This window comes from Oryctolagus cuniculus, chromosome 5, assembly GCF_964237555.1.
Source record: "Oryctolagus cuniculus chromosome 5, mOryCun1.1, whole genome shotgun sequence".
Taxonomy (NCBI): domain Eukaryota; kingdom Metazoa; phylum Chordata; class Mammalia; order Lagomorpha; family Leporidae; genus Oryctolagus; species Oryctolagus cuniculus.
In genome coordinates this window covers 120,654,859-120,668,421 of record NC_091436.1, presented here as the reverse complement: position 1 = coordinate 120,668,421, position 13,563 = coordinate 120,654,859, and the positions used below count along the sequence as shown (strand labels likewise).

Here is a 13,563-nt window from a genome sequence, read left to right as displayed (position 1 = left end):
CAGTCTTTCAAATGAATAATTAAAATCTTTTAAAAAAAGGATATTCTGAACAACCACAATTTCATCATCAAAGCCAAGAAATGGAACAGTAATAAATGTTTATTTAATATATAATTATTTTCTAAATGCTCCAACAGCCTCAAACTGCCAAGCTTCAAATGTTTCCTTTGCTATGTGTCTTCAGACTCCTTTAATGTAGGGCAATTTTTCTACATGCCTTTTATTGTTGTTGCTCCACTTTTTATGTAAAATGCCTTATAATTTGAATTTATTTGTTTTTACCATGATTAAAATAATATTATATGTTTTTGGTAAGAATAACATGTAAGTAGCATGGTGGGCCTCCCACTGGATCACACATAGAGGCACCTAGTTTGTTTTTCCTAACACTGTTAACAGTGAGTTTGATCACTTGGATTAGATAGTGCTATCAGATCACTCCATTACAAATGCATCTTTTACTCTCTAAGTAAGAAAAAACCTTAGGGATAATTCTTCCAGATCATGTGAATACTATGTTCTCCAATAACTTTATATCCAATGGATTTATCATTCATTGATGAACCTTGCCAGAATAAATTATTACATTGATCATTTCAATATATAGTTTTCTATATCTATTACTTATTTTATATTAATCTGTTGGCATTTTTCTCTAAGAAGATTTCCCCTCTTCCATTTCTCAATTTTATGAAATATTTCTGAGTTCATTGAATCCTTTTTCTTTCTTTCAATTTCTAATAACACCAAATTGTTAGTATTTTTCATACTTTCTTCCTGATTTGGCTAGTTGGTGTCTCTTCAGGCAGAATGTGTGTTATTTTTGTCAGGACCCTATTAGTATTTAAGCATTTGGCTTACCCTGTCCTTTCTTTGCCCTCATTTGGAATCTATAGTTTCTCCAAGGAGCCCGTAATTAAGGAATGTTGTTTAGAAACTGAGAATCAGATCCTAGCTGTGCCCATTGCTTCCAGGCCTTTTAAGAAGGTAGAACTACTCAATTCAAAGCAGCACATGAACTCTTCTGGGTCCTAGTCTCTTATTGTTAGGTTATATATTATAGACAGTATATTAATTCAGGCATCACAGCAATTCCAAGTAACAGAATAGTGGCAAATGGTTTCCTAGGAATTGTTCACATTGTACATACCAGTTATTCTTTACCTATAATCATCAAGATTTGCTGAATGTCGTAGCAAAAAAAAGTGAATTGAATGTATACAGGAGCAAATTCTTAAATACAAAATTTAAAAATAAATCATTGAACCATAAAAGTTCTCAAAGCAGTTTCTAGTGCTGTGTAGATTCTTAGATTCCCTGTATCTTTGGTGATGTCCAGTGTGATCCAAAGACATATCGGTGTTTGGGACTTACTTTCAGGAATCTGAGAGGTGATAACTATTTGCATGATAATTCTAAGATGTAATTTTTCTTTCTTCACTATATTGATATTTACACAAATGGTGGAAAGCAATGCTGTATGAAACCACTGTTGCTGTAGCATGAATGAGAACAGGAGCATCAAACTGTCATAGTAGTCAAGATAGTCTTCAATACAGCAGGAAAAAAGATTAATTTAAGACTTTTTAGATGAAGTAAAAATTATTAATTTTGTTAACTATTGAGCTTTTCATACATGTGTTTTAATACTTTCTATGAATTAGAATGATAAAATGCAAATACACAGAAAGCACTACTGAAATGTGGTGGTATCTTGGAAAACAATCACTTCTGTGACTGAGGGGTGAACTCAACCAGCACATTTTTTATCGAATTCCATTGTTACTTGAGAGACAGATATGTAGTTTTTCAGACCTGGGTATTTGGCTCACTTTTTTTTTTTTTTTTTTTTTTTATTCGGCAGATAGAGTTAGTGAGAGAGAGAGACAGAGAGAAAGGTCTTCCTTCCGTTGGTTCACCCCCCGCAAATGGCCGCCACTACTAGAGCTATGCCAATCCGAAGCCAGGAGCCAGGTGCTTCCTCCTGGTCTCCCATGTGGGTGCAAGACCCAAGCACTTGGGCCATCCTCCACTGCACTCCCGGGCCACAGCAGAGAGCTGGACTGGAAGAGGAGCAACTGGGACTAGAACTTGGTGCCCATGTGGGATGCTGGTGCCCAGGCGGAAGATTAACCAAGTGAGCTATGGCGCTGCCCCTGGCTCATATTTTTTTAAAAACTGAAGCTGAATTGCCATCATAGTTAAAAGGACTAACAGCATTTGCTGTCATTATACAATTTTAGCTTTGAAAACATTAGAATTTCAGAGAAGTTGTGTTTGCCACTACATGCTTATTAATTTCCTGATATTCCTCAAGGTTTTCTTGGTAAGATAGTTGGTGATATTAACACATATTCTCTTTTTGGAAATTGTATACTGAAATGTGTCAACATTTGTAAAATTGATATAACTCAATGGGTTAATATTTTTCAAACAAGCAATACACACTATTCTAAAATCAAGCAGGCTGAATGATTCATTCAAAGTACAAGACAGACTAAAGGACTTCAGTGTAACACAATGCTAAAATATTTCAGCATATTTTTAAAATGTCCACTAGGTGTTAAAGACTAGCCATTTGTAGAATTTCTAACAAAATGTAAAAGTCTTGGAAAGGTCCATCACTCTACGCTAAGCTGAGAGGTTGATGCTGCAGCCTCCATCTCCATGCGGTTTGACTGGGGAGAATTCCATGGTACTAATCCAGCCTGGGGAGCTGGTGTGGGTCTAAATGACTACTCTGCTCCGTGAAGGGAGGCCTTGTTGCCCCCCACCCCCCCCCCCCCCCCCACTAAAGCACCAGACTCAGTTTACTATGATGGAGACCCAGCTGAACTTTGGCCTGAGTTGGAGAACAGTAGACAGTTCTGCCTCTGCTAGAGGCTGCTGGGGACAAGGCAGCTTGCAGGATGGAGAGTGGACACCCTGTACTCTGTGACTGTGGCCTGTGACAAAGGCCACAGAGCTGGGAGGGTTGACACTGTGTCTGTTTCCCATGCACCTGCCCAGTCTGACTGCAGAGTCGCAGTGCTCCCTATACTGGGGATAGATCTTGCAGAGGAATTGAAGGACATACTGCAGGGTGGGCTGATGCTTAGGATGGTGCCCATACATAGATGGAGGAGGTCCACTGGTGCTGTGAGTTAGCTCTGGGATCTGAATCAGCTGGTTCACTCTGGCATATAGACTATATAGAAGGACTGAGATCCTGAACACAATACTCAGCCCCAACATCCTGTTCACTCACTGAATGTAGCCGTAGGTGCACCACCTTGTCCCTCTTGGGTGTCACTCTGAACTCTTGCCCCACATACAAACTGTTGCCAGAACTCCCCGATCCAACCCAGCACACACCCCTGGAACTCAAGTGTAAGCCTTAGACACTGCATAAAAACCCAGAGGCAGATATCCAAAATGAAGCTTTCAATAAATCAATAAAACATATTCCAGAATATATAGAAACAATAGATCTCCCAGATGCACAAAGATTAATGTAAGAACACAAGAAACATAAGCAAGGAAGACAATATAACCCCCAAAAGGAACACAATAATGCAGTAATATTGGACTGTGAAAAAGGGGAGACTGACAAAATATCTGAAAAAGAACTAAAAAGAATGATTAAGGATATTCAAAAACACAGAGAAACAGTAGGATGAAATCAGCAAATCAGTGCATGAAATTTATGAGAAATTTTCAAAGAGAGAGATACTGAAGGAAAACCAGAGAGAAATATTAGAAATAAAATATTCAGTAAGTCACATACAAGAATCACACTGAACCTCAAATAGGCATGTTCAGAAAAGACCCTCACCACAACACATTATAGTCAAACTTTCAAAAGTAAAATTTAAAGAGAATATCCTAAAATATGCAAAATAGAGAAAAGCCGGATTGCCTTTAAAGGAACTCCCCAGCATATTTCTCAACAGAAATCTGATAGGCCACTAGGGATTGAAGAGATGTAGTCCAAGTTCTAAAAAACAAAACAGAACAAAACAAAAATAAAAAAACTTCAAACCCAGAATACTTTACCCAGAAAATCTCTCATTCCTAAATAAAAGTGAAATAAAGACTTCCTAAGACAAGCAAAAATTGAAAGAATTTGTTATAGCCTAGCCAGCCTTACAAATGGTAATTTAGGATGCATGACACACAGTAATAGAGAAAGACAATCAGCATCAAGAAAGAATGTGAAGGTAAAAAAAATCCCCTAGTAAAAAAACAAAGTAGACTGCAAAAAAAAAAAAAGGAATTTTTATGGGAAAAGACTAAGTCATTACTTATCAATAATAACTTTGAACGTATATGAGTTAAATTCTTTTTTTTTTTTTTTTTTTTATTTTTGACAGGCAGAGTGGACAGTGAGAGAGAGACACAGAGAGAAAGGTCTTCCTTTTGCCGTTGGTTCACCCTCCAATGGCCGCCGCGGCCGGCGCACCGCGCTGATCCGATGGCAGGAGCCAGGAGCCAGGTGCTTTTCCTGGTCTCCCATGGGGTGCAGGGCCCAAGCACCTGGGCCATCCTCCACTGCACTCCCTGGCCACAGCAGAGGGCTGGCCTGGAAGAGGGGCAACCGGGACAGAATCCGGCGCCCCAACCGGGACTAGAACCCGGTGTGCCGGCGCCGCTAGGCGGAGGATTAGCCTATTGAGCCGCGGCGCCGGCGAAGTTAAATTCTTAAATTAAAGGACTGACTGAGGGGCTGGCGCTGTGGCTTAGCAGGTAAAGCCTCTGCCTGCAGTGCCAGCATCTAATATGGGAGCTGGTTCAAGTTCTAGCTGCTTCACTTCCAATCCAGCTCTCTGGCCCAGACCTGGCCTTTGCAGCCACTTAAAGAATGAAAGAGTAGATGGAAGACCTCTCTCTCTCTCTCTTTCTCTCTCTCTCTCTGTAACTTTGTCTTTCAAATAAAATTTTTTAAAAAGGTTTATCTTAACAGATGCAGAGAAAGCATTTGATAAAACATAGCATTCATTCATGATAAAAAAAACTTAAAAAATTTTATATAGAGGGAACATACCTCAACACAATCAAGGCAATACATGACAAATTGACTGCCAGCATCATATTGAACAGGGAAAAGCAGGAAGCATTTCCACTAAGATCTGGAACCAGACAAGGATTTCCACTCTGACCACAATTACTCAATATAATTCTGGAACTTTTAGCCCTAGTCAATAGGCAAGAAAAATAAATAAAAGGGATGCAAACTGGAAAGGAAGAAATAAAATTATCCCTGCTTGCAGACGACACAATTATTTATACAGGGGAAAAAACCATGCCTCTAAGAGACTATTAGCATTCATAAGAGAGTTCAGCAAAGTTTCAGAATACAAAGTTAACACAAAAATCAATTACATTCTTATGTAGCAGCAATGCTCTGGCTGAGAAACAACTTAGAAGACCAGTTCAATTCACAATAGCTACAAAAATTTAAATACCTTTAAATTTATATTTATTATATATATACCTTTAAATTTAATATATTTAACCAAATATTCAAAAAATCTCTACACTGAAAATTATAAAACATTAATGGAAGAAATAGAGGGACACACAAAAAATAGAAAAAAACATCTTCCATGTTCATGGATTGGAAGAATTAATATCACCAAAATGTTCATACTACACAAAGCAATTTACAGATTCAATGTGATCCAAAAATCAAAAAAATAAATGCTGGTGAGGATGTGGAGAAAGAGGAACTCCAATACACTGCTGGTGGGAATGTAAATTGATACAACCATTATGGAAAACCCTATGGAGATGCTTCAGAAAACTAAAACTAGATCCATCACAAGAGCCAGCTCTCCCACTCCTGAGAACACGTCCTTAGGAATGAAATCAGCACATGAAAGAATTACCTGCACCCTCATGTTTATAGCAGCTGAATTCACAATAGCTAAGATATGAAACCAACCTAGATGGCACCCAACGAAAGAATGAAATCCTGATGTTTGCAACAAAAAAGATGCAACTGGAAACCAATATGCTGAATGAAGTAAGCCAGACACAGAGAGACAAATAACACACATTTGCTCTTATTTTTGTAGTTAATGTAAATAAAGAGAATATAATAATTTCATGAATGTTATCTTATTCTTCATATAGATATAAATACTGCTTCAGTGAGTCATCCTATGTTAATGATAACATACGCCTTTTTCCCATGTTAATAAAGAAGAATTGGGGAGGGGAGGAATAGTGAGCACTCTTTGGGAGCTAGTAATGCGTTCTTAATTTGGATTTTAGTTATGAGTGTGATCAGAGGATCAAAAACTCATTTTCTATAAACTTATGTGGGTTTCCTGGTATGTATAACGTCTTCCAATAAAATGTTTAAAAAAGAAGTTTTTTTGTTTGTATACACACTGGATTATGAACAGCATTTTGAATGAATGAAGATGAGTTTTCATGTAAAATTTCACATTGTGGTCTGCTGTTACCATCTCATATTTATATGTACCCCCCCAACTTTGCTTGTTTAAGTACTGTTTTAGATACATACAAGAAAAGTTAATTAATGACATTCAACTTATGCCTTAAATAACTGATGAGTTCTCTCAAATAGCTTTGATTGAGAATGACTAAAAGGACAGTAATGCTTGTCTAGATGCATATGCTTACCCAATCTTACCTCATGGGTAACCATGACATTTTATTATTGTCTGAATGTACATACACACACATACCTCTTTGTATATAGTATATCTTCTGTATATAGTATATTTTCCCCAAATATGATACAAAGATCATAACGACATGGACTCTGCTCATTTTGTCTGCCTTATTCTCTGTCTAGAGCATAAAGCTTGAAGATCGCTGGACTAGAATTACAAGCTTAATAAATATTTTCTTAATAAATAAAAAATAAGTGACAAGAATGATTTCCTTGTTAGTCTATTTTCAAATAGCTTTATTGAAATACCATTAATACATAATTATGTATACGTAAAGTCTATGATTTGGTATTTTCATATGCATATATCGTGAATTTATCACCACAATGAAGCTAATTGTGTCCATTACTTCTACATAACCACCCCATTTGTGTGTGTGTGGGTGTGTGTGTGTTTGTGTGTGCATATGAATGGTTTGGAGATTTAATATTTATCCTTTTAGTAAATTACAAATGTAATTTGTACCAATTCTTCATCTATTGGTAGACTATTAAGAAATGAACATGTTTAGTAACTCCCTTGCAACTTAGTTTTTATTCCACATTCTGAATTGAGGCTATACCTGAGCTTTTGACACTGGAACTAAGAAAGTTCAGCACAAATTATGCACATTATCAAGCTCTTAACATCTTAATATTATTTTATTAAAATTAAAAATTAATCTTAGATCATGGTTTTCTACATCAAAAATGTCATACATCACTATAAGTGAGATTTATCTCAGAGATACAAGGGTGGCTCCACATTGGCAAATCAATAAATATCATAAATTACATCAACAAAATGAAGAACAAAAACCACATGGTCATCTCAATAGATGCAGAGAAAGCATTTCATAAAATTTAATATCACATCTTGATTAAAACTCCACAAATTAGGCATATAAGGAACATAACTCAAAATTATAAAGCCTAGATATGACAAGCCATCAGCCAATATTATACTGAATGGGGAAAAACTGAAAGCATTTTCCCTCAGATCTGGAACAAGACAATGGTGTCGACTTTCACCAGTCTCATTCACCGGAAAGTATCAACAAGAACAATCAGGGAAGAGAAAGAAATAAAGGGCATCAGCATTGGGAAGGAGGACATCAAAAAAGCCATGTTTGCAAGTTATGATGTTGTCCATGGAAAACTCGAACATGCCACCAAAAATTTGTTAGACCTGATAATCCAATACAGGAAAGTTGCAAGTTACAAAATCAACATACAAAACCCAATAGCTTTTTATACGCAAATGATGAATTCACCAAAAGAGAAATCAAGAAAGAAATCCCATTCACAGTGGCATTTTATTTCTTAAATTTATTGCATCTCTTTGTATATATGTGAATCAGACAATGGAATCTTTTAATAAAATAACTGTATTTTTTTATCTTTAAATACATTTGCTTTAGCACATGCTTGGTACTTAATAAAATATTTTATTGGAACAAATGGATGAATCAATAAAATGTACACAAGCATACAGAGTTGAATGGAATTCTGTTCTGTTGTATTGTTCTTTAATATACAAAGTATAAAACATATTTAATGAAGAACCCTCTTGGATATCTATGCAGTATAAAGAAAAGTAGATTGGAATACAAGTATTAGATTTATGATCATAACTTTGCCCTTAGTCTCCAGCTTTTTATTTTTGCTGTCAGGTAGCAGCTCTAGGCCATAATTTCACCATAAAAATACTTCTCATTGCATTAATTCCCTAAAAAAATATAGGAATGGAAAAATAGGTGTCAAATTATTAAATTAAAAAAATAAGATTATCTTCGTTAAAGAGTTAAGCAACCTGTCTAACAGGGATCACTACCATATTCCTCCTGGATTAATGAGGTAATGAATACGTCTGGTTCATAATAAGAAAGTGTTAGTTAGCATTATCGTGTTAACTATTTCATAGTCTATCTTCCTAAATTTGAAACTAAACTCCTCCTTTTCCTGGTCACTATTCTGAGGGAAGGATGCTGCTTTTCAAATGTGTTAGGTAAATGTTCACAAGTTTTTTCCATCTCAAAGGAATAAATTGCTTTCTTTTCAGAATGTTATAAAATCCTGAGTACACGCTTTTCAATTGAAACTTCATTAAGTTCTACACTATTCTAAATACACCTTTTTATATATTTTATGGTCCCCACATAAAATCCAGATCACCTCTCTTACTTTTAAGTTCCCCTTAGCCACTTTCTTTGGGTTAGGGGAAGGTGTGAAATTTGTATTCTGTGCAGAACTAGGGATCAAGAGAAAAAAATCATTTAGCTGCAGAGAGGAAACATGCAAACAGCCAATTTTTAAATTTTCACCTTCTTTTCCTGATATTTTAATAGATGCAGCTTCCATCAAAACACCTTAATCATGTAGATTAGCAAACAAAAGCATAGCAGAAATAAAGATGCTTATCATACTTCTACAAAGAGTTCAAGAGCTTACAATATTCAAAGATTTCACATTATGAGAAAACAAAGAACCACAAATTGCCTAATAAAAAGTAAATTGCCTACTCACAAGGATATAATTTCAGGAATCCATCCATGTCTGCTGCCATAGTGTTGTTGATATGTGAGGTAGTATTGTGATCTGTTTCGTACTGAACAAATAATGAAAATAAAACAATCATGGCCACCTCCAGGCCTATGGCCATGAGAGGGAATTTGAACCTCATGTTTGTGACCAAGGGCAGAGGCACACTGAGAGGTTCACAGGCTGTGAGGTGTTGATAAGGACAGGGGATGGCTCTGTGTGTGGAATCAAGCTGCATGTGTAAGGCACCCCAATGACATCACAAGAAAAAAAAATGGGCAAAACTGCGTAAAGCTCCCCACCCTTTGGAAAACATTATGCACTGTAAACTAACTGGTGTTCCCAAAAGCTGGTTTGAAGAACATACGATATAGAGTGGGAAAAGTCAAATGATCAGTTGGTTGTACAAATGTCTAGGATGCTATTTAACTGGCCATATACATAAATTTTGTGACATTATCACCACAATAAAACTAATTAACATATCCATTAGTTCTACACTGCTAAGCCATTGTGTGTATGTGTGTGTATATATGTGTATCATGAGAAGATTTAAGATTTAGCTGGTTAGTAAATTACAAGTGTACAATGCAATATTGTTCATTGTAGTCCGTATGTTGACCACTAGATCTCCAGCAATTATTCATCTATTGGAAGAGTATTGAAAAGTGAATGATGACCCCAGAATTCCATGTGGATTGCAGTGACACAGATACTTGTGCTATCCTCAGCTGGAACTGGTCTCAAGGTGGAACAGGTCTGCTTTTGAATTAAAAAATTCCTTTCATTAAGTAGCATTTCCAACATATTCTATGCAAAATATGGAAGAGAGAGGTGCAAGTAAAGGCTTGGCTGAAGTCTATATCATAACAAATGATTAAAAAAAAGCAACAAGGTTTTTTTTTTAATCTTTTTTGTATGCTTTTACTCAGAGAACATGAAATCAGAACTTATAAATAAATGTACAATTTAAATAATTTGAAAATGTCTACTACTAGCATTCCTAATGCATGACACAATAGGACGGAATTCACATACCTGACTATAGGAATACATGTGTACACCCCACACTTTTGCAGTAACCTAAAGAGTATCCATGAGATTGTCATCAAATTATAAATGCAAGACATTTATGTTATTAAACTACATGCAAGCTTTTGAAAACTAAGAAAGAAATTATGCCCTGCAAGAACATCTAAACTTTAACATAAATAAATGTGGTTTTAAGCCATTTAACAAAGTGATAAAGTATGAAATAACTCCAGACCTATTGTATCTTTTTTTCTCTGTGACACTATAAGCACAGAAATCCCTCAAAATAATGAGAAGTTTACATCCATCCAAAATAATGGGGGTTGTTGCAGGATTTGACATTCACTCTGTTCACTTCCAGAATTTCTCATTTGCTGCTCTTTTTCTAAATGAAAGTCTTTTTAAATGAGGTAAACTGCGTCATGTACAACTTGGAAAAAGAAATATTTTTCTTGTTCAGCTCCTCACAGAAGTTTTTTTTCTCTAATTACATCACTGTTCTTACACACTCTCTCCTTCAATCCCATACACACAATCTTTAGCTTTTTAGGTAAAATGCCACAAACTTAGCAAAGACATCTTTGACCTCTCATTTTAAAGCAGGTTCTCAACTCAAATTATCTCTTATTGAACTTGTTGTTTTCTCTTCTAAAAAATTTTTATTATGGGGCCAGCACTGTGGTGCAGCAGGTTAAAGCCCTGGCCTGAGGTGCCGGCATCCCATATGGGTGCTGGGTTCTAGTCCCGGATGCCCTCTTCTGATCCAGCTTTCTGCTATGGCCTGGAAAAGCAGTGGAAGATGGCCCAAATCCTTGGGCCCCTGCACCTGCGTGGGAGACCTGGAAGAAGCTCCTGGCTCCTGGCTTCGGATTGGTGCAGCTCTGGCAATTGCGGCCATCTGGGGAGTGAACCAGTGGATGGGAGACCTCTCCCTCTGTCGCTACCTCTCTCTGTAACTCTGTCTTCAAAAAAAAATTTATTACAATAATTGTACAAACGTTGGGGCTATGGTATGACATTTCAGCACATGTATACAATGTGTTCTGGTCAAATAAGGGTAATCAACATTTCCCCTTCCTCGACATTATTTTGTGATTGGATATTTGGAGCTCCTTTCTTCCATTTGTTCATGAAATATATTTTGGATTGTTGTGAACTACAGATGCCTCCACCATTCTGTATAACATTAGGAAATTAATCCTTTGATCTATCTCTGATTTGGTACCTATTATCCAAACTCTCTCTATCTGTCCCTATGCCCCAAGTCCTCCCAGCTTCTATTTTTTTTTAAGATTTATTTATTTATTTGAAAGTCAGAGTTTCACAGAGAGGAGACCCAGAGAGAGAGAGAGAGAGAGAGAGAGAGAGGTCTTCCATCCGCTGGGTCACTCCCCAATTGGCCGCAACAGCCAGAGCTGCGCTGATCCGAAACCAGGAGCCAGGAGCTTCCTTCGGGTCTCCCACACAGGTGCAGGGGCCCAAAGACTTGGGCCATCTCCTACCGATTTCCCAGGCCACATCAGAGAGCTGGATAGGAAGTGGAGCAGCTGGGACTCAAATGGGCACCCATATGGGATTGCTGGCACTGCAGGTGGCAGCTCTACCCACTAGGCACAGTGTCCCCCTCCCCCAGCTTCTATTAATCACTATTCTATCTTGTCTTAGTACAGTTTTTGTATATGGCATATTTATGTAGTGTTTGTATCTACATCTCATTTATTAAAATGTTTATTTCTATCTGTGGCCAGTTAGTTCCATGAGAACAAGGGCTGTGTCTCTTTTGCACATCATTTATTATTGAGAGTCAATACAATGACTTCCACAGTATACAATTGATAAATATCATTTGAGTGAACTGAATTAAAGATAGACTTGAAAGGGGAAAAATCTCCAAAGGAAGTCCAAATGGTGTGAGGAAGGCCATAGAGACAGCCTTACCCTAACAAATCCCATTTTAAATTACTTGCAACAAGGGAGACACGGAGCCTTGGAAGTGCCAGCATTGCTGCCTAAGGTGATGTTTTTTTTAAGTAAATGATTAATATTTCCTTCTCTCTTATCATCTCAGTCTAGTATTGCTGGAATGAAGAAATGAATCTTACATGTAGCACACATTTTGATTTACCGACTTGCAAATGAGGCTAATTTCCAGAACCATTCAGCTGGCTGGTTTATATAAAGTGTTAAAAAAAAATTTCCTGGTTTAAGAATTAGGATATCTGGCCAGCGCTGCTGCTCAACAGGCTAATCCTCCGCCTTACGGCGCCGGCACACCGGGTTCTAGTCCCGGTCGGGGCGCCGGATTCTGTCCCGGTTGCCCCTCTTCCAGGCCAGCTCTCTGCTGTGGCCAGGGAGTGCAGTGGAGGATGGCCCAGGTGCTTGGGCTCTGCACCCCATGGGAGACCAGGATAAGTACCTGGCTTCTGCCATCAGATCAGCGCGGTGCACCAGCCACAGCGTGCCAGCCACGGTGGCCATTGGAGGGTGAACCAACAGCAAAAGGAAGACCTTTCTCTCTGTCTCTCTCTCTCACTGTCTACTCTGCCTGTCAAAAAATAAAAATAAAATAAATAAATAAAAAAGGGTTAGGATGTCTAGACAAGAGCTTTAACATAATTGCTTATATTTGTTAGTACTGCTTACCCCCTGTACTATATTGGAGCATCCTAAGGGAAGGCAGCTCTTTTATTTATTTATTTAAATTTCCAGCTTCATCAATGCTGAGAAACAATTTTTATTTAATTTGTTTAAAGATTTATTTATTTATTTGAAAGTCAGAGTCATGCACAGAGAGAAGGAGCAGTAGAGAGAGAGAGAGAGAGAGAGGGCGAGAGGGAGGTTTTTCCATCCGCTGGGTCACTCCCCAGTTAGCCTCAACAGCTAGAGCTATGCCGATCTGAAGCCAGTAGCCAGGAGCTTCTTCCAGGTCTCCCACGTGGGTGCAGGGGTCCCAGAGCTTGGGTCATCTTCTACTGCTTTCCCAGGCCACAGCAGAGAGCTGGATTGGAAGTGGAGCAGCCGGGTCTCGAATCGGCATCCATATGTGATACCAGCATTGCAAGCGATGGCTTTACCTGCTATGCCACAGTGCTGGCCCCATTTTTAAATTTTAAGAACAGTTTTATTGAGTTTTATTTTTAGATATCATTTAAGCTATCCATTTAAGGTGTACAATGAAATGATTTTCAGCATATTCACAGGTATCTGCAACCATTACCACAGTCAATTTTAGAACATTTTCATCATCTCAAAAAGAAACCCATGTCCTTTAGCAACTACCTTTTTTTTTCCATACCCCCTCCTGGCTCTAAGCTACGACTACCTCCTCC

The 13,563-nt window shown here is 37.7% G+C and overlaps 1 protein-coding gene across 1 annotated transcript in view; it reads right to left on the bottom strand.

The window, feature by feature from the left end:
* The window catches only part of RHAG (Rh associated glycoprotein), a 29,947-nt gene extending 20,583 nt beyond the window's left edge, over window positions 1–9,364 (bottom strand). Inside the window, exon 1 of the mRNA XM_002714380.5 lies at window positions 9,188–9,364. Coding sequence (XP_002714426.1) covers window positions 9,188–9,344 — 157 coding nt within the window. The 5' untranslated portion in view covers window positions 9,345–9,364. The remainder of the gene's footprint in view (window positions 1–9,187) is intronic.
* Between the last annotated feature and the right edge of the window lie 4,199 nt (window positions 9,365–13,563).